Source organism: Petaurus breviceps, unplaced genomic scaffold (assembly GCF_028583685.1).
Source record: "Petaurus breviceps papuanus isolate PSGF00001 unplaced genomic scaffold, PetGlider_PUasm1.0 91133, whole genome shotgun sequence".
Lineage (NCBI taxonomy): Eukaryota > Metazoa > Chordata > Mammalia > Diprotodontia > Petauridae > Petaurus > Petaurus breviceps.
Window position 1 is genome coordinate 36726224 of NW_027187419.1, and position 21078 is coordinate 36747301.

The window sequence follows — 21078 nt, forward strand, 5'->3', positions numbered from 1 at the left end:
CACAATTTATTGAGTCATTATTGAGTTGCTGAATATTTTTTTTAGTTTCCAGGGTTTTTTGCAACACAAATATTATAAATGATATAAATATTTTAACATAATAGAACTTTCCCTCTTTGTTTGATCTTTTTTGGGGGGAATAGGTCTAACAGTGATATAACTGGTTCAAAGGGAACATAGTATTTAGTAACTTTTTGTTTATAATTCCAAATTGCTTTCTAAAATTGATACTGTGTAAATAATTATCTGAAAATTCATATTCAGCTCATGTTGTAAGTCTGATGAAGTGAATTATTACAAAGTTAGCTTCCTGTTTAACTAGTTTCTTAGACCCTTATATATACTGAGGCTTATGATTCAAAAATAAGGGTCTTGGCACTAATAGCCAATCTTAGACTGGATTTGTAACACTTAGAAAAAGCCCTTGAGGCAGCTAGAGAGTGTTGTATTTAGAGTCAAGAAGACCTGTGTTTAAATCCTCACTCAGACACTTGCTAGTTAAGTGCCAGGGAGCATAAGGTCAAACAGTAATAGAGTTCTACTCTCCTCCCTTTAGCTTCCAGCTTTTTTTCAATCACTCGTGAAAGCAAAGACTGTCATCCAATCAGCAAGTTTACAACAAAAGAATTAGAGTGAGCTGATCAGCTGTCTCATCTAGAAACCTTCTTTGCCTTCTCTTCCCACCATTTTGTGATTTCTGTACTGTAATGGTGATGTAAATGGGAAGATCCTTCCCATCCATTAATAGACCCATGTGACCTGCTTGATTCACATGGAAGCCTGAGTCACATGAGTCTGTGGTAGGAGGAACTTGCTGAATGATTAAACAGGAAGAGATGAAGCAGGAAGGGTAGAGCAGAGCCCATAGGAAGCTTGTCAGAGTAGTTAGAGCTGAGGGAGAGAAAGGAAGCAGGCAGAGAGCTGAGTGCTCATTTGTGGGAAGGCCACAGCAGAGGGAAGGTTTGGGGATGGTGGTACCCTCTGCATTGTTATTGTGCATAGATTTCTTTGTTGCTATGATGGATTTGGCTTTCTGATGTTGAGATTAGGCTTTCTGGTATTTGAATAGATGATTTGGTTCTGTCTTCCTTGTGTAGAGTCTGTTATATTTTGCAATTCAGAATTACACCAGCATATTCATAGCCACATAGGTGCTGTGAATATCATGTTGGCACTACATTTACTCAGCTTACTTTTCTGCCTCTTTTTCTATTTCTTTCCATAGTTTCTTCTCAAAACTTCTTCTGGGATGTTTAGCATTTTCTAATGTCTCTAATTAGACCTTCTTGGGAGTCAGTGACATACTTCTTTATAAGGTAAAGAGCAAAAAATCCATCTTTCTTTAAGGTATGAATCCAACAATTATTATACAATCTTCCTATAGGTCCCAAATTTGATTTATAACTTTGTCAGTTATAAATCTTTAAAACACTAAAATAAATTGACTTGCAAATGGCCAGATGGAACATACCCATTATTACTTATTATTGCTCTAACTTAAAACCACTACTCTCAGTATAGTCATCAATTGAGCAGTTATCTGTCTCATGCTCTGAACTATCTTTGGCTCCCCTCAACATTATATCTCAGAAATGGTGTTCCTTCACAAGTAGATCACAGTTTTCCTTATACAAATGCCTTTTTTTTTTCTTTTCCTTTCAGTAACTTGTTGGAGGAGCATGTTTAAGGCTTCAATTTTTGTTTCCAACAGGCAATAAACAAAGAAGGATTACAAATTTTCTATGACTTCCCATCAACTATTTGAGTCAGAAACCATGGTTCTCTATAGAACACCATCTGCTGAGTATGGAAAAGTTCTTGCAAAGTTGGCCAATGCTTCTAGTCCCAGATATTTCAAAATTATTATTTGTGGAAAATGCCTAAAATATATTTTGTGTAGTTTTAATCCAAGACATTGAAAATATAAAAGACTCATTTACCTCAGTAGGAAATGACTGCCATGGAAATGAAATGTCTTTTCTCCACAAAATATATCTATTTGGAAGACTTAAGATATATGATATCTGTGTATCCTTGAATAAAACTTGTATTTAGATATGACCAAATCCTGTAAATAATAAAGGCTATATAGAACTTGGACAGCAAATAGCAGAGATGATCATAAAAGTTCCAGGAATAACATATAATTTGACAGGTCTCTAGATAAGGGATTATGTGGGCAAATGTGCTTTCTTGAAACAAGGACAGGAAGTAAATATCTCTTGACCTAAACCTAGTAAACAAAGCATTAAAAACTGCTGGACTTGGAGTCAGGAGAGATATAGGCACAAATTCCATTTTCAACACTTACTAGCTCTGTGATTATAGGCACTCAGTCTGAATTCTCTATAAAGTAGGGTTAACATCTGAAGTTTTTACCATGCAGTATTGTTGTGACAATCAAACGAGATGAAGTATATACAGTATTGTGGAAATATTAAAGATATCTAAACATTACCTATAAATAATGACTCATATTTTTTAGATAGTTCCTCAGGATTTGAAAAGGACTGTGTGAAAACACCTTTATGGCATCTTTTATAGCCTGTTTCCAGGGAAATTCCATCTTATCTTTCATCTTCCTTCCATTAAGATAATTTTAATAATGATAATGACAATGACAATGTTGTCAAAGGAAAGAAGAAGAGAAAGTGATTATGATGATGATAATTTTGACATGTAGAATATCAGAGTGAGTATATCTCCTTTATATTCTGATAGCAAAATAAGAAAAGATAAATGTGAACAAATCAGAAATACCAGTACAAATCTTAATAAGAAATGTTTGGTTGTTGATGATGATGACTACTAAAACAGGCAAATTGTGATCAAGCAGAACTTGTGACTCAGTTTTACACTCATAACTTCACTACTACAAATATATAAAAAATAAATAATGATACTTCAGATAGGAAAATATTTGGAATCTTTGTGGAAAACTGTTCACCATTTAAATCATGCCACCAATACAATAATATCAAAAGCAAATAATTTAAAAGCGGCAATCATTTTCATGGAAACACTTTAAGGCCATTAGGGTTCTTCCTAGCCCTTGACTCATTGTCATCTCTACTAAATAGAACTAAGAATAGTTTCCAGTTTAAAAAAAGAAATTAAAGCAAAATATCTTACTCCAAGTACAATATCAATGTATACGAACAACAGCTCAATGTACATGGAAGACATCAAGTTATATAGATCCATTGAAAACACATTAAAGAGCTCCTTCACTTTGTGGCATATTTTTTCCCAATGGTCAAATAATATAATTTGGACCCAAATTAATGTAAATTGATTTGAAAAGCTTGAGCTTGAATTTAGAGGTCACATAGCTACAATGTATGAAGACAATAATTAAAAATTCCTTGGTGTGTATGCACAAAGATATCAAAGAGAAAGCTATGACTAAATATTTTAGAAGATTACTGGTACCCAAAAATCAAAGTTGAATGGAAGAATATATTTAAAGCAATTAATGTCTGTGAAATGGGAGACTGAATATACACATACTGAATTTTAAAATAGACTATAAGCATTTTTAAAAGTATCATCACAAAAATCCATACAATTTTAATGGAAAGACAAGGATCATTATCATATGGCAGTTACAGCAAGATTAAGATTTACATGCCATAAAAAGGAGTAATAAGATTGACAGACATTCTAAAAGCATATAATAAACAGATAAAACTCTACTGAAATAATTTTCACAGAGGTAAAAATCACTTCATCAAGTAATAAATAGTAAAGATAATAAGGGATAGATTCCATTAGATTTGTTGAATTATTGTAACTGAAAATGGGTCACCTCCAGACAAAACCCAGGAAAGAGCTAATTCAATAGCTTTCTAATGATGGAACCAAAAGATCTTCCATGTAAAATATTCACAAAAATTCATCCAATGATATTTCCATAAGTAAGTGTTGAATAAATAACTTATTCATGAGTATTTGTTTATGAACAGAGAAGGAAATTCAGGACCACATCGTTGTTATCAGAAGTTACATAAGGGTAATCCCCAAGGATAAAGGAAAAATGTGAAAGGAAAGAGTGAATCCTCTGAAATATAACACTGAAAGATTTAAAAGTTTACTCTTCTAGAATACCTCACAAAACATGAGCTAGTGGCTAGAATTATACATGAGAGGCCCAATACTTTTCATGGATTGAAAAATTACAAATCTCTATCCTAGAAATAAAGATCTCAAACAATTAAGGGAATGTAACCAATAAACCATACCAGAATTGAACAGTTGCAACTGCCCAGACACAGCTTTGAGTGAAAAAAAAAATGTTGATGCCGCTTTATTAAATCCACATAAATTCCAAGTCACATGGAACAAAAGTCTTAAAAATAAAAATGCCTAACACAGAAATTTAGAAACATATGAGAACATAAAGAGATGTATAACATCTTAGTTCTTCTATTTGCTACTGGAATTAGACCAGGGATGCCTTTAACAATCCTGCAGAGAATGGCATTACACCCTTTGACCTAACTACAAAAAGCAATCATTATAGTCAACTGAACTTTAGCAGGTATGATGACTTGCCTCAATGCTATTTTTATTGATCCCCATTGGAAAAGATGGAAGGAAAATTAATAGACAAATAAATAATAACTGAAATTTATATGGAGTTTTAATGTTTGTAAAACATTTTTCTCATATTTAATCAATAGGTCTCATGACAACTTTTTGAAGTAGTGTTATTATTTCTATTTTATTGATAAGGAAATTTAAGCTATGAGAAGTTAAGTTTGCCCATGTCAATTAGTTACTAAATATTCAAGTTGGAATTTGAGATGGGATCTCAGTACTCTTTCCACTGTACCATGCTCCTTTTCAACAACAAAAACCTTGAAGTCTAAACTACTCCTCAAATAATGTTCAACTCTTCAAATATAGATTCTTCTTCTTACTATTTATGCCACCTTGGCAAGTACTTAACCTCTCTGTAAAATGGCAGTGTAGGACTAGATGAAATCTTAGGTTCCTTCCAGTTCTAAAACTAAAACTATGTTTTAGAATAGAGTCATCTCCAAACTTTTTCTTCTTGCATGAGTACAATAAAAATATTTTGAACAAGCATCTCCAAAATATTCATTACTTAATTACATACATTACTATCATACCTGTTTCAAGAGGCTCTCCAACAAAGACTGCAGATATTGTTACCCTTTAAGAGTCAAGTGAAATGTTGCAGAAAGGGCAGTTTCACTGGTAATTTGGAGTTTGTCATAACTGACCTAATAGGCCTTCTTCTTAATGGAGGAAGGGAAAATCTGTGGGTTCAACTTTGATCTATGATGATCTGTAGGGAATTATGGATGATACACAGAAAAATGAGGTTATTTTTTAGAGCTGTTGTAACTGTTCTTTTATAAAGAAATATAAAGAGAACTTTATGAAGAAGGCTTGAGGTAGAAAAATTCTAAACTAGATGCTAAAGAAATTGCCACCTGTGATAGCTAAAGAAAGGATTGAGAAAAGAATAAAATATTTCACTTCCTGGGAAATTTAATTTTGCTCTGTCTTATTAATTGGACAGATGAAAGAATTCAAATAAGCTATTTGTGTTCAGGATAAGTTCCCAGACAAGATTAAAGAAATAATATGAGAAGGCAGCAAAGATGAAAAATATTTCTGCAGAAATGAAAGAAAAAATGGACCAGGTATACATACAATTATACACTCATACACACTATATATATACAAAATGAAAACAAGATGCTTTTGCAAAAAACAGGCAGAAATTGCTAGTGAAATTAGGAATTGATTCATGAAGAAAGTAGTATTAAAAATGAGTTGAAGAAAACCAGATATTATAAGAGTTTTGGGTGAGAAGGGAGTGTACTACAGCTATCAGAGAGCCAGTGCAAATCATCAGAATGAAGATGGAATGCCATGCAGGAGGGACAAATAGGCCACTATGATTAATTCAGGGTGTAAGGAGAGGAGTAACATGTAGGTAAATTGGAAAAGGAGGAAGGGATAAGATGTAGAATTTTAAATGACAAACATTTTCATGACATGGTCTCTTCCACCCTTCCAATCAGCTTCTGATAATAAATGTAACATTGTTGAGTACTGGATCTGTAGGACTCTCTGTGGCTTCATTTGGGTTTTCTTGGCAAAGATACTAGAGTGATTTGTCATCTCATTTTCCAGATCATATACAGATGACAAAACTGAGGCAAACAAGGTTAAGTGACTTGTCCAGGGTCACACAGCTAGTAAGTATCTGAAGCTATATTTAAACTCAGGAGATTCTGTCTCCAGGACCAGAATTCTATGCACTGTGCCATCTAACTGCCCTAAAAATGTCATAGGACATAGCACCAAAAAATGCCTTTTGCATTAAGAGGGCTCAGTCAATTTGATAATGGAAAGGAAACTTCTGGAGAGGCCCAGATGACAATGTGGGGGCAGCATGCAGAGAGGCCTAAGGCCTGGTCAACATGAAGGCAAGTTGATCCACCAACCACAAGGGCCATTCCCAGGCCTATCACTGCAGAGATGGGATCTTATAGAACTGGGTAAGAAACAAATGCAGAACCCACAGCAGTGGCAGCAGCTACTCCTGGGGCTACCAACCCACATCCTGGAAATTTAAAAAGCCCCTATCTGAACTTCCAGGGACCAGGATGGCAGAGTGAACCCTAGCTGCTCCAATCTCCCATTCTGACCCTGAAAATAGTAATTATTGCCCCAGAGCAAAATTTTAAACAATGAAGGCTTGGGAGCCCTAGAGGAAGGCCTGGCTAAGGCCCTGCTTCAAAATGGGTAAAAAACAGGCTGCAAAGACAAAGACTCTAGAATCCTATTATTGAGAATTGGAGGAATCAAATTCAGAAGGAGACAATATTGACTCCACATCCGCAGCTGAAGCCTCAACAGGGAACATGAACGGGTCTCAAGCACAGAAAGGATTCTTAGATGAGCTCAAAAAGAACTTTGAAAACCAAATTAGAGGGGTAGAAGATAAAATGAATAATTCTTTTAAAATCAAAATTGTAAAATTAGAAAAACATTAAAATGAAGAAAACAGCTCCTTAAAAATAAAAAATGTGTGAACTAAAGATGAAATCTAAACATGGAAAAGTAGCTTCAAAAACTGAGGAAAATAATTCGCTAAAAATTAGAATCAAGCAAATTGAAGCTAATGACTCTATGAGGCACCAAGAATCAGTCAAACAAAACATCAAGAATGAAAAATTAGAAAAAGAGGTAAAATATCTCAATGGAAAAATAACTGACCTGGAAAAGAGACCCAGGAGAGATAATGTTAGAATTATTAGTCTACCATAAAATCATGATGAAAAAAATAAGCCTGGACAACATCTTCCAAGAGCTCATCAAGTAAAACTGCCCTGAGATCCTAGAACCAGAGGGTAAAATAGAAATCAAGAGAATCCACTGGACACCTCCTGAAAGAGATCCCAAATTGAAAAGTCCTTGAAATGTTGTGGCCAAATTCCAGAACTATCAGGTAAAGGATAAAATACTACAAGTAGCCAGAAAGAAATAATTCAAATATCATGGAACCACAGTGAGGATTGCACAGGATCTGGCAGCTTCTACATTGAAAGATCTGAGGAACTGGAATATGATTTTTCACAAGGGAAAAGAGTTCTGGTTACAACCAAGGATCACCTATCCAGAGAAACTGAGGATAATCTTCCAGGCTAGGAGTTGGTCATTCATTGACATAAAAGGCTTCCAGACCTTCCTGATGAAAAAGACAGAGCTCAATGCAAAATTCAACCTCTAATTACAAGACTCAAGAAAAACATAGAAAGGTAAATAGGGGAAAAATACACACACAAACACACATGTAACTTGTTATTTAATAAAAGCAGACTATTTACATCCCTATCTGGGAAGCTGATACCTGTTAATACCACTAATTCCATACCTATGTCGACATCTAAAAGGTATATAGATAGAGGGTGTGGGTATAAATTACACAAAATGATGATTAAAAAAAACCTTATTAAGGGCTGTAAAAGGACTGCAATGGAAGAAGGGGAAAGAATGAAGCAGAAAAGGATAAGTTATGCCACACAAACTGGCATAAAAAAACATTATAGTGGAGGGAAAGAAAGGAGGGAGATGAGCATTATATGAGCTTTTCCCTCGTTGATACTGGTGCAAGGAAGGAATAACATAATCAGTTAAGTATAGGACTCTATCGAGAAGAGACATAAAACTTATCATAATAAAGGGTAAAAGGGGAGGGAGAGGAGCATTGCATGAGATCTATTTTCATCGATCTTGTTTCACAGAAGAAATAACATACTACATTAAGTATAAAACTATCATACCCTATAGGCAGTAAGAGGGGGGAAGGGCTACAAAGAGGGAGGTTAAAAGGGAGGGAAGAAGTTGCAAAGGAGAAGAGTTGGAAAAGGGAGGGGGGCTGATAAGAAGGGAATACTGAAGGTGGGGGCAGGTCAAAAGTAAAACCCTTAAGGAGGGGAAGGGAGAAGGGGGAAAAATAAAAGCATAAACAAGAGAGAGAATAGGATGGAGGGAAAGTTACAGAGAGTAATCATAACTGTGAATGTGAATGGGATGAACTTTCCCATAAAACAGAGGCAGAAAGCAGAATTGATTAAAAACCACAGTCCTACAATATGCTGTTTACAAGAAACACATCTGAAACAGAGGGATACACACAGGGTAAAGGTAAAAAGTTGTAGTAAAACATATCATGCCTCAGCTAAAGTAAAAAAAAAAAGCAGAGATAGCAATCCTCATCTCAGACAAAGCAAAAGCAAAAATAGATCTACTTAAAAGAGATAAGGAAGGAAACTATATCCTGCTAAAAGGCAACATCGAAAATGAAGCAATATCATTACTAAACGTTTATGCACCAAGCAGTACAGCATCCAGATTCCTAAAGAAGAAGTTAAGGATGTTAGAGGAAGAAATAGAGAGCAAAACTATACTAGTGGGGGACTTCAATCTCCCCCTCTCTGAGCTTGATAAATCTAACCTCAAAATAAACAAGAAAGAAGTTAAGGAGATAAATAGAATCTTAGAGAAGATAGATACATAGACCTCTGGAGAAAATTGAATGGGGATAAAAAGGAATATAGCTTCTTCTCAGTGGTACATGGCACATATACAAAAATTGACCATGTACTAGGGCTTAAAACCTCACAACTCAGTGCAGAAGGGCAAAAATATTAAATGCATCCTTTTCAGATCATGATGCAATAAAAATTATATGTAAAAAGGGCCATGGAAGAATAGACTAAAATCTAATTGGAAACTAAATCCTAAAGAATGAGTGGGTCAAACAAGAAATTATAGAAATAATCATTAACTTCATTCAAAAGAATGACAATAATGAGACAAAATATCAAAACTTGTGAGATACAGCAAAAGGAATTCTTAGGGGAAGTTTTATATCCCTGAATGCATACATAAACAAAATAGAGAAAATAGAGGTCAATAAATTGGGCATGCAACTGAAAAAGCTAGAAAAAGAACAAATTGAAAATCCCCAATTAAATACTAAATTGGAAATAATGAAAACCAAAGGAGAGATTAAAAAATTTGAATTTAAGAAAACTATTGAATTAATAAATAAAACTAAGAGCTGATATTATTTTTAAAAAAACAATAAAATTGATAGAACCTTAGTCAATATGATAGAAAAAGAAAGAAGAAAACCAAATTATGAGTATCAAAAATGAAAACAGTGAATCTACCTCCAATGAAGAGGAAATTAAAACAATACTTAGGAATTATTTTGCCCAATTGTATGCACATAAATTTGATAATCTTAGTGAAATGGATGAATATTTACAAAAAAAATAAGTTGCCCAGAATAACTGAAGAGGAAGTAAACTACTTAAATAACCCCATCTCAGAAAAAGAAAGTAAACATGCCATCAATGAACTCCCTAGGAAAAAATCTCCGGGGCCAGATGTCTTTACTAGTGAATTCCACCAAATATTTAATGAACAATTGACTCCAATACTTTAAAAACTATTCGGGAAAATTGGAGAAGAAGGAGTCCTACCAAATTCTTTTTATGACACAAATATGGGACTGGTACCTAAATCAGGAAGAGACAAAACAGAGAAAGAAAATTACAGGCCAGTTTCACTTATGAATATAGCTTCAAAAATTCTAAATAAAAAGGACTACAGCAACTCATCATGAGAATAATACACTTTGATCAGGTAGGATTTATTCCAGGAATGCAAGAGTGGTTCAATATCAGGAAAACTATCAGCATAATTGATCACATAAACAACAAAACTAACAGAAACTATATGATTATCTAAATAGATACAGAAAAAGCTTTTGACAAAATACAATACCTATTACTATTAAAAACACTAGAAAGTATAGGAATTAATGGAGTCTTCTTTAAAATAATAAGTAGCATCTATCTAAAATCATCAGCAAGTATTATGTGTAATGGGGATAAGATAGAAGCATTTCCAATAAGATCAGGGGTGAAACAAGGATGTCCACTATCACCCCTCTTATTCAATTTTGTACTAGAAATGTTAGCAGTAGCAATAAAAGAAGAAAAAGAAATTGAAGTAATCAAATTAGGCAAAGAAGAGACTAAGCTATCACTCTTTGCAGATGATATGATGATATACTTAGAGAATCCTAGAAAATAAAGTAAAAAACTACTTGAGACAATAAATTTGGCAAAGTTGCAGGATATAAAATAAACCCACATAAGTCCTCGGAATTCCTATATATCTCTAATGAAATCCAACAGCAAGAGATAGAAAGAGAAATCCCATTTAAAGTTACTGTAGACATTATAAATTATCTGGGAAACTACCTGACAAAACAAACCCAGGACCTATATGAACACAACTACAAAACACTTTTCACACAAATTAAGTCAGATCTAACTAATTGGAAAAACATTAATTGCTCATTCCTGAGTTGGGCTAATATAATAAAAATGACAATTTTACCTAAATTGAATTACATATTTAGTGCCATACCAATCAATCTACCAAAAAATTACTTTGTAGAGCTAGAAAAAAATCATAGCAAAATTCATTTGAAAGAACAAAAGGTCCAGAATAGCAAGGCAATTAATTAAAAGAAATGCTAGGGAAGGTGGCCTAGCCAAAGCAGATTTTAATCTGTAATATAAAACAGTAGTCATCAAACTACTTGGTACTGACTGAGGAATAGAGTAGTGGATCAATGGAATAGATTGGGCACACAAGACTCAGCAGCCAATGACTATAGTAATCTACTGTTTGATAAACCCAAAGGCCCCAGTTTTGGGGATAAGAACTCACTATTTGACAAAAACTGCTGGGAAAATTGGAACATAGTATGGCAGAAATTGGGCATTAACACCCTACACCAAAAAAAAAAGTCGAAATGGATGCAAGATCTAGATATAAAAGCTGATACTGTAAGCAATCTGGGAGAGCAAGGGATAGTTTACCTGTCATATCTATGGAGAGGGGAAGACTTCATGATGAAACAAGAGTCAGAGAGAATTTTAAAATGTAAAATGGATAATTTTGATTACATTAAATTGAAAAGCTTCTGTACAAATAAAGCCAACGTAATCAAGATTTAGAAGGAAGTGGGAAGTTGGGAAAGAATTTTTACAATCAATGTCTCTGCTAAAACCCTCATTTCTAAAATATATAGAGAATTAAGTCAAATCTATAAGAATACAAGCTACTCCCCGAAGGATATGAACAGGTAGTTCTCAGAAGATGAAATTAAAGATATCTATAAGCATATGAAAAAAATGTTCTATATCACTAGTGATCAGAGAAATGAAAATCAAAACAAGTCTGAGGTACCACATCTTGCTGGCCAGATTGACTAAGATGACAAAACAAGAAAATGATAAATGCTGGAGAGGATGTGGAAAAATTGGAACACAAATGCATTGTTGGTGGAGTTGTGAACTGATCCAGCTATTCTATTCTGGAGAGCAATCTGGAACTATGCCCAAAAGGATATAAATAAGTGCATACTCTTTGACCCAGCATTACCACTTCTAGGGTTATGTACCAAAGAAATCAGAGAAGTGGGAGGAGGACCCCCATGTACAAAAATATTTATTGCAGCTCTTTTTGTGGTGGCAAAGAACTGGAAATCAAGGGGATGCCCATCAATTGGGGAATGGCTGAACAAGTTGTGGTATTTGGATGTAATGGAATACTATTGTGCTATAAAAAATGAGGAGCAGACAAACTCCCTAATAACCTGGAGAGACATATATATTGATGCTGAGTAAGAAGAGCAGAACCAGGAGAAATCTCTACACAATCACAGACACATCATATGTGTGATGACTAACTTCAATAGACTGGGCTCCTCTCAGCAATGTAAGGTTATAAGACAACTCCAAAAGACTCATAATTGAAAGAGATATCCACATGCAGAGAAAGAGATGTGGAGTCTGAATGCAGATTGAAACAAACTGCTTGCTGTGCTACTTTTTCTTGTTTTGTTTTGTTTCCTCTTTCCCACTGATCACTCCATCATTTATAATTCTTCTTTACAACCTGACTATTGATTAATGTGAAGATATTTGTAGACCCTGTATTAGAGTGCTTGCCGCCATGATGGGGGGGGGAGGAGAGGGAAGGGTAGAAAATTTGAAACTCAAGGGTCTGTGGAACTGAATGTTGTAAATTAAAAGGAAATAAACAAATCAATTTAATTAATAAAAAAGAAAGGAAACTTCCCTCAAGAAAGGTTAAGTCAAATCAACTTGCTCAAATATCTCTTATCTTATAATTTTCGTAAGAATGTTTCCTACTAGTAATTTATTCAGAAACTAAAAATGTTTTCCTCAAAATTGGTCTGTCTTAGTCATCCATTTTTCATAATGTCCTAGTGATAAGTGGATTTGCATTTACACTGTGCTGGGAATGTTTAATTATTGTTCTGAGCCAGATCAACCCTATTGTATGTCTATTGATGAAGTTAGAAAACACCTGTAACAACTTCTAATTGAAGCAGCTGTGTCTAAAAGCATAGGGGTTTCGATCTGGGGGAATAAGTAAAAGGAAAGTACTTTGGGTTTTCAAATAAAGGGCAAATTATACTTTTGTGCAATTATATCATTTTGATAACAATTTTGAGAAGGAAAAAACTGCAGTTATAAAAAGGACTATAAGTTAGTTATGCTTCACTTGCTTAGACAAGGGGAGGGGCTTGAAGGGGTTATATTATGCCTATATCATTTGGACATTCCATTACTATTTTCCCAACAACTTACCTTCATGTACCGCCTTCCTAAATTATTAACCAGTAACAATGGGCAGAGAATGAAAGGTCTGTCACAATTAAGATATAACTTATTGAATGATTCTGTTGGGTACTTGTATTTTCACAGACAATCATAGATCAAAGATTTATAGCTATAAAAGATCTTAGAAGCCACATAGTCCAAACACCTGCGTGTTTACCAAAGAAAAAACTGAAGCCCAAAAAGGTTAAGGGACCTGCCGAAGTCACAAAGAAAGATCATTCAGGATTTATATCCTGATCCAATTGCTCTAAAACCAGCACTTTCCACTGCTTCTTTAAACCAAAAGAATTGTCATGCTGGTAGAATGTTGGGTAATATAGAATGAGGAGAAAAAAATTTGGGTAAACATTCCTTCCTGAGATCATTTTCATTAACCAAGGAAAGAAAAGGAAACTTAGGCCCGGGAATTTAACTCACATTATGAAAATCCTGCTCATGTTCTGGAAAATATTCTTCTTTTCAAGGTTTTTCTCAAGGCAGCCTGAACATCTTTATTCCTCAAACTATAAATGATGGGGTTTAGCATGGGCCCCACATTTGTGTAAAAGATTGAAGATACTTTGTCCTGGTCGACTGACCCTGATGAAGATGGCTTGAGATACATGAATGAAGCTGACCCAAAGAAAAGAGCCACAGCAATTATATGGGAACTGCAGGTGCTGAAGGCTTTGGACCTGCCTTCAGTGGAGCTGATGTTCAGGATACTGGACAGGATAAGAGCATAAGAGGTGAAAATGGTGACACTAGGCACTATAATATTAGTGCCCACAACAATGAAAACCACCAGCTCATTGACATAGGTGCTGGTGCAGGAGAGCTGGAGGAGGGGAAGCACGTCACACATGTAGTGGTTTATGATGTTGGCATCACAGAAGGACAGTCTCAGCATGCATCCAGTGTGGGCCATGGCACCAGCAAACCCCATTACATACGCCCCACCCAATAGCCATGAACAGACCTGATTGGACATAGTAACATTATACAGCAACGGGTTACAGATGGCAACATAACGATCATAAGCCATTATTGTTAACACATAGATTTCAGAAATAACAAAAAAACAGAAAAAATAGAGCTGAGCCATACACCCTGAATAAGAGATGGTGTTTTTCTCTAGGATAAAATTCATCAACATTTTGGGAGTAAAGACAGAGGAGTAGCAGAGATCTATAAAAGATAAGTTGAAGAGGAAATAATACATAGGAGTGTGAAGCTGAGAATTCATCCTGATTAAAATGACCAGTCCCACATTTCCCACTATAGTGATCACATAGGTCCCCATAAACAGAAGGAATAGGGGTAGCTGGAGCTCTGGTTGATCTGTTAAGCCTGCAAGGATGAACTCAGTCACTGAAGAGGCATTTTCCAAAGCCATTCTACTCTCAAGAGATCTATGAGGAGAGAAAAAAAGTGATACTAAAACAAAATAAGTTCAACAAGTGCTCATGCCCAGTTTTCAAAAAGCAGCAATTCTGGAAGTGTCTGGAAAACATGATCACCATGCAAGGCAAGTTCTATTCTTATCCTCTCCAAGTTATCCAGGGGTTTTGAGTGGGCTGAGTAACTGTATCCATGATCTTGATGATTGTAGAAGACTGTTCCTGGGTTCCCCTGAAGAGTAACAGTTGATGTTCCTCAGACTCCAAAACAAAATGAAATCAGGAAAATAACAGTAGTTTCCCAAATCCCTCACAATAGCCCCTATGCTGACCACCTCAGGAAAAACTTTAACTAGTTTTCCTCATTTCAGAGGTACTGAAGTCGTACCTCAAAAGTTCTGCAAATTCCTATGGTAAAAGTATTATTATTAACATTATATTAATTATTAACAATATTACCAATAAGTTTATTAGTATGAAAAATAATAATTCCAAGCACTGACCTAGCACTTAGATTATGTGTCATATACATTATATGTATAAACCCTTTACAAATATTATATCATTTGATCCTCATAACCTGAGTTATAATGTTATTCTTATCCCTGGTTTATAGTTGAGGAAACTGAGGCATACGGAGATTAAATTACATTGCCCAAAATCATACAGCTTGCTAGTGCCTGAAGCTGGATTTGAACTCATTTCTTTCTGACTTACAGCCCAGGGTCCTCTCCATTGCACACCCCAGCTGCCTACAGACTAGATTCAGAGTCCCTTTTTCAGAATATAGAGTCCTGAGGGCATAAGGGACTAATGGTACCAAGTCCTCATTATCTTTCCACTTTCTGTTCCCCACTCTCACCTAGAGTATACCAAAAGACCTATATATGCGTCAGTTACAAAGCTTAGGGATATGATATTTTATAGAATCTTCAAATCTCCTGGTTGGCAAAGCAGGGAGGATGAAATTGAAGGAAAAATTAAAAAATTAATATCTTACACACATACGCACACCTTTCTCCTGCTTAGACACTTCAGTGATGGCCTTTACTGGTTTTTAACACTTTGGTTCTGAAGGAGAAATAATTCTGATAAGGTGATCAGAGATTCTCCCTCTTCTCCCTTTTCTACTGAAGCAATCAGATCATAAACAACCTCTGGACTGAATAGAGAGATGTTTTGAGCTATAAAGATCACAGGTTATCACTGTGATTTCACCTGGGGAATGCTCCAGATTGAGGGGAGGAAATAGTACCCAGAGGTATCACCATAATCAACAGTTGATAGGAAACTGAAGGATTTATTCTGGATGTGATATTCTCATGGACTATATTGGAAACACAGGGAGGATCTGGCAAGTTTTCTCCCTGGAATCACACTCTTCAGGGAGCACTAATTACAATGTCCATGTTTACACTGTAGTACAGAACTTATTTTTTCTCCTAAGGGATTCAATCTTCTACTCAGCCTTTAAATTCATATATGGGACTTCCATTTTCTTCTACCCTTCCTTCTGAGAATTTCTCTCTGGAACAACATTTTAGGCAGCCACCATTTCTAGAACTTTTCTACATGATTCAGGGAATAAAGGGAAAGTATGAAATCAGAGGGTTACAGCCCCAAACTGAGGTCTCAAGAAGATACATCTATATGCTCCTGTCAACATGGAATCAAGATAATTTATGCTGTTGGTGTCCAGAGGAAAATATTCTCCTCACCATGTGTAATTGTAAAGACAGTCTCATTAAGGTTTTAAAGAAGTTAGATATTCTGCCCTTGTGCACACACCATTTGGACACATGGAAGTTTATGTTAACTACACACACAGAGACACACACAAACACTTATATGTGTTTGTGTGTGTATTTATATAGTACTTACTTTTATAGATACATATTCATCTATCCACCCCAACCCCACAAAATTACAAGTTCCTTCAGGCTGACTCTTGTTTTGATTTTTTAATAAAAGAATGTATAAATGGAAGAAGGAGTTAAAATATCAAGTGTCAGTCAATTTTGCTTTTTGGTAAGAGTAGGGTGGCAAAACTCCACATAGTGTGATGTGACATGATTCCCAGGAAAAAAAAAAAACTTTCAAAAACACTTATTTAACCTCTATTAAAGACAAAAATAAAAATTCTGAAAAATCAAACAAGACATTGCCAAACATGAAAAGAAAAAAAAAGAAAGAAAAAACCTCACTGAAAAAAGAGTTTTTAAAGGAAAAAAATAGAGATCAACCAACATGTAATTTAATTTTTGAGATATAAATGTTATTAGAGTTTTGGATTTGGGTTGTTTTGGGGTTTTTTTTCTCTTTGGAGGGGGGAAGGCAGGGCAAATGGGGTTAAGTGACTTGCCCAAGATCACATGGCTAGTAAGTGTTAAGTGTCTCAGGTCAAATTTGAACTCAGGTCCTCCTAACTCCAGGGCTGGTGCTTTATTCACTACGCCACCTAGAGGCCCCTGAACTTCAAGGACTCTGAAGGAGAGACTAAGACTGATGACTTCATGCAACTCTGCCTCACTTAAATCCAGTTCATGCATGAGTGAAGACATCACACAGTGATGTCACTAGTCCTCTTGGAGAAGAAAGGACAAACAACAACAAAAACAATGATAATGGCAATGTTGATAAAGAAAAGGAGGATGAATTGAGGAAAAGGAAGAACAAGAACAAGAAACTGTTGATGATGATAAAGATGAATCTGACATGTAGAATATCAGGATGAGTGGAGCTCCTTCCCGGTATAGTACCAAAATAGGGGTAGATAAATACGAATGAGTTTAAATTATCACTACCCATCTTATAGAAAATATTTGATTTTTGATAGGGTTGATTACTAAAACAGGAAAAGTATGATCAGGAAAAATCTTTCACTCAGTTTTACACTCATGACTTTTTTACTGCATATACATAAAATTTAATTTAAAAGTATTTAATATCTTTATAGAAAAACTTTCTCCATTTATTTTACAATACAATACAACCAAATCAAAAGTAAATAATTTTAAAATAACATTTGTTCAGGTAAACATTTTAAGATCATTATGGTTCTTCCTAGCCTTAAAATAATTTCAATTTCTCCAAAATACAATTAAGTATAGCTTCCAAGTTTAAAAACAAAAAGAAATCAAACCAAAATATCTTATTCCCTCAATGTAGAGTATAAATTCATTCAATATACCTGGAAGACATCAAGTTGCATGACTCCAATGAAAACACATTACAGAACTCCTTTATTTTCTGTCATAATTTTTCCAGTGGTCTAAGAATATAATTTGAATTCAAATAAATTTAAATTTATTTGAAAGTATTGAGCTTGAATACATAGATCACATAGGTACAATCTATAATGGCAATAGTTACAGTGTCCTCCAGCAAGACATACTGAGCACAATGATATCAAAGAGAAAGTTATGACTCAAAACTTTTGAAGACTTGCTGAAACATCAAAATCAAAGCTAAATGGGAAGAATTTATTTAAAGTGATTAATGTCTATGAAATACCAAACTTAATATGTGTTTTCTGAATTTTAAAATAAACTATATCAGAGTTTTGAAGTATCACAAAAATTCATACAATTTAAATGAAACCAAGAATCATCATTCCAAGGCAGTTATAGAAAGATGAAGAATTCCATGCCAAAAAGGAGGAATATTTATAGAAGTTTATAAAATATATGCTAAATATGTAAAAAAAAAAAGCCTATAGAAATAATCTTCAAAATGATAGATATCACTTCACCAAGTAATAGCAAAGCATAATGTGACAGATTCCATTAGATTTGTTGAATTAGTATAACTGAAAATGGGTCATCTTCAGAAAGAACCTGTGAAAGACCTAATTCTAATAGTTGTCTAATGATGGAACCAAAAAGTTCTCCATGTAAAATATACATATAAATTCATCCAATTGTATCCATTGAAATATCCAATGATGCGTTAAACACAAATAAGCATCGAATAGTTGTCATGTGTATTTGTTTGGGGAAAGGAGAAGGAAATTCAGAACACATCATTGTTGTCAGAAATTACATAGGGGTTACTTAGCCCAAAGAAAAAATGCTAATTATGAAAGGAAATCATTGGTAGAGAAAAGGCAGGGATTCACCTGAGCTCTCACAAATTCCCCTCCAAACAACTTTAAAACAATGCCCCAAATCACATTCTGGAGTGGCAGAACCAACACAAGGACAGGGTGAAACAATGCTCCATTCCAGGACAATTTAGGAGCTCAGCAAGAAAGTTCTATTCTATATCTACCTGAGTGGTGGTCAGGCCTGGAGCACAGCGCAGCATAGGCCATACTCTGGCAATCCAATGGTGGGCCTTGGGAGCAGCTGCATCGGCTGCTACAGTGACTGTAGGAACTCTCAGCACACAGGTGATAAGAAAGATCCATCACACAACTGGTCAGAAGGAGATGACAAAGGACCCTTTGAGGGTTCCGGGTGGAGAACCCTCTTGCCTTGCCCATAACTAGTTCTGAATCAGTCTCAGGGTGAGGAGGAGCAGTAGTGCACTAGAGTTTATGGCACCTGTATAGAGGGAGCCCTGGTCACAGTGCCAGGTGTAGAAGGTTGATTGTGGTCACTTACAGGGAATCAAGGGCCCTCGTCTTAGGTTTAAGGCAGTAAGAAGCACTAAATGCTTGCAATCACAGGACAACAGGAGTTCAAGTCACAATTCCAGGATTATAAGGTGAGAAAGCACTTGAAGTCACACTGTAGCAGGGGCCCTAGCTACAATTCTAACACAGAGAAGAGTACTTCTAGTTGCTCACAGACCAAAGCATGGACCAGGAAAGCAGTGACCATATCTCTCCTTAGATCATACCACCTTGGAAGAACCAGAAGTATAAAGACACCCAGAACTAACTCCGACAGCCACAGGATGAAAAAACAAGTTTGTGATAGTGCCTCCTTCAACCCCATAGTAGAGTCCACCTTGTTATATGTTTAATCGTGGCTAATACCTCATGAGCCCATTTTGAATTGGTTTGCCATTTCCTTTTCCAATTAATTTTACAGATGAAAAAACTAAAGTGAAAAGAATTAAGTGATTTTCCCAGGGTCACACAGCTAATAAGTGTCAGGAGTTGGATTTTAATTCAGGTCTCCCTAATTATAGAGCTGGATTTTTATCCACTACATAACCTTGCTACTTAGAACCTAAGTGTAGCATAAAGTTAAAAAATGAATGAATGGGATGGGAAAAGGAGCAACAACAACAAAAAACAACCTGATCATAGAAAGTTACTGTGGTAACGGGAAAGATCAATTCACAAAACCAAGAGAAGACAACAAAGGCAAAGCAGCTACATACAAAGCATTAAAGAAAAAATGTAAATTGGTCATGAGCCCAAACATAATTCTTGGGAGAGTTCAAAAATGATTTTAAAAATCAAATAAGATAGGTAGAAAAAAATAAGAAAAGGAATGAGTGATCCAAGAAAATTATGAAAAAAGGATCAACAGTTTGGTAAAGGAGACACAAAACATATTAAAGAAAATAACATCCAAGAAAATTATGAAAAGAGAATCAAGAGTTTGGTAAAGGAGACACAAAACATATTTTAAAAATAACATCTTAAAAAAGCACTATCTGTCAAAAGGTAAGAGAGGCACAAATATCCATTGAAGAAAAGAAGACCTTAAAAAGTAGAACTGGCCAAATGGAAAAGGAGGTGTACAAAAATTCACTGAAGAATATAATTACTTAAAAATTATTATTGGGTATGTCAACTCTAATAATTCAGTGGGACATCAAGAAACAATAAAATCAATTCCCTTGTGTTCATATGCATCTCCCAATTTCTTGACACAAGAATAGATCAGTGATTAGCAGAAGACCTGGACTTTTAAACTTAAACTCCTACAAGAAATTTCTGAACTAAGTTCAGGGACAAAGAACTAAAACTTAAATAATTATGAAACAAAAGTAGTTACAGGACAGAATCAATAATTTGTGCAGCGTGATACTGGTAAATAATTAACAACTGACTCATATACTTATATGCACAATGCACATTTAAGTTTAACCTGCATTTTTAACATTTTCTTAAGTCTATAAAATAATGAAATAATAAATTATGCCCTGGTTTGTAGCATTTGCCAATTTCTGACATGTTAATTCTCACAGTGAAAATGGACAATAAGCTCAGAGTGCTTTAGAGCAGACTGTAGCATACCCTTGCATACACATCTACACAAACACATAAATGGATAATACGCACTCACATTCTCATTCACATATACAAATATATACAGATATACATGTTCATGTACATGTAGACATACATATACATGAGTCAGACAAGGAAAGAGAGAGATAAAAAGAACCTTTTCTAGACTTTGATCAGTCTCTCTTCTTGGCTGTCTATAATGACTGGTTCACTTTGAAACTTCCTA

General features: G+C 35.0%; 1 protein-coding gene across 1 annotated transcript; it reads right to left on the bottom strand.

Annotated features, from left to right (window-relative positions):
* Positions 1 to 13716: 13716 nt before the first annotated feature.
* LOC138155378 (olfactory receptor 8B3-like) lies at positions 13717 to 14667 on the bottom strand. Its single transcript, XM_069080597.1, has one exon. It carries the CDS (start codon positions 14656 to 14658, stop codon positions 13717 to 13719), a length of 942 nt encoding a protein of 313 aa, XP_068936698.1. The 5' UTR covers positions 14659 to 14667.
* Positions 14668 to 21078: the final 6411 nt, after the last annotated feature.

What these genes read in the sequence shown, in the direction of transcription:
- LOC138155378 (XM_069080597.1), bottom strand. Translation starts at nt 14,658, where the DNA reads ATGGCTTTGGAAAATGCCTCTTCAGTGACTGAGTTCATCCTTGCAGGC.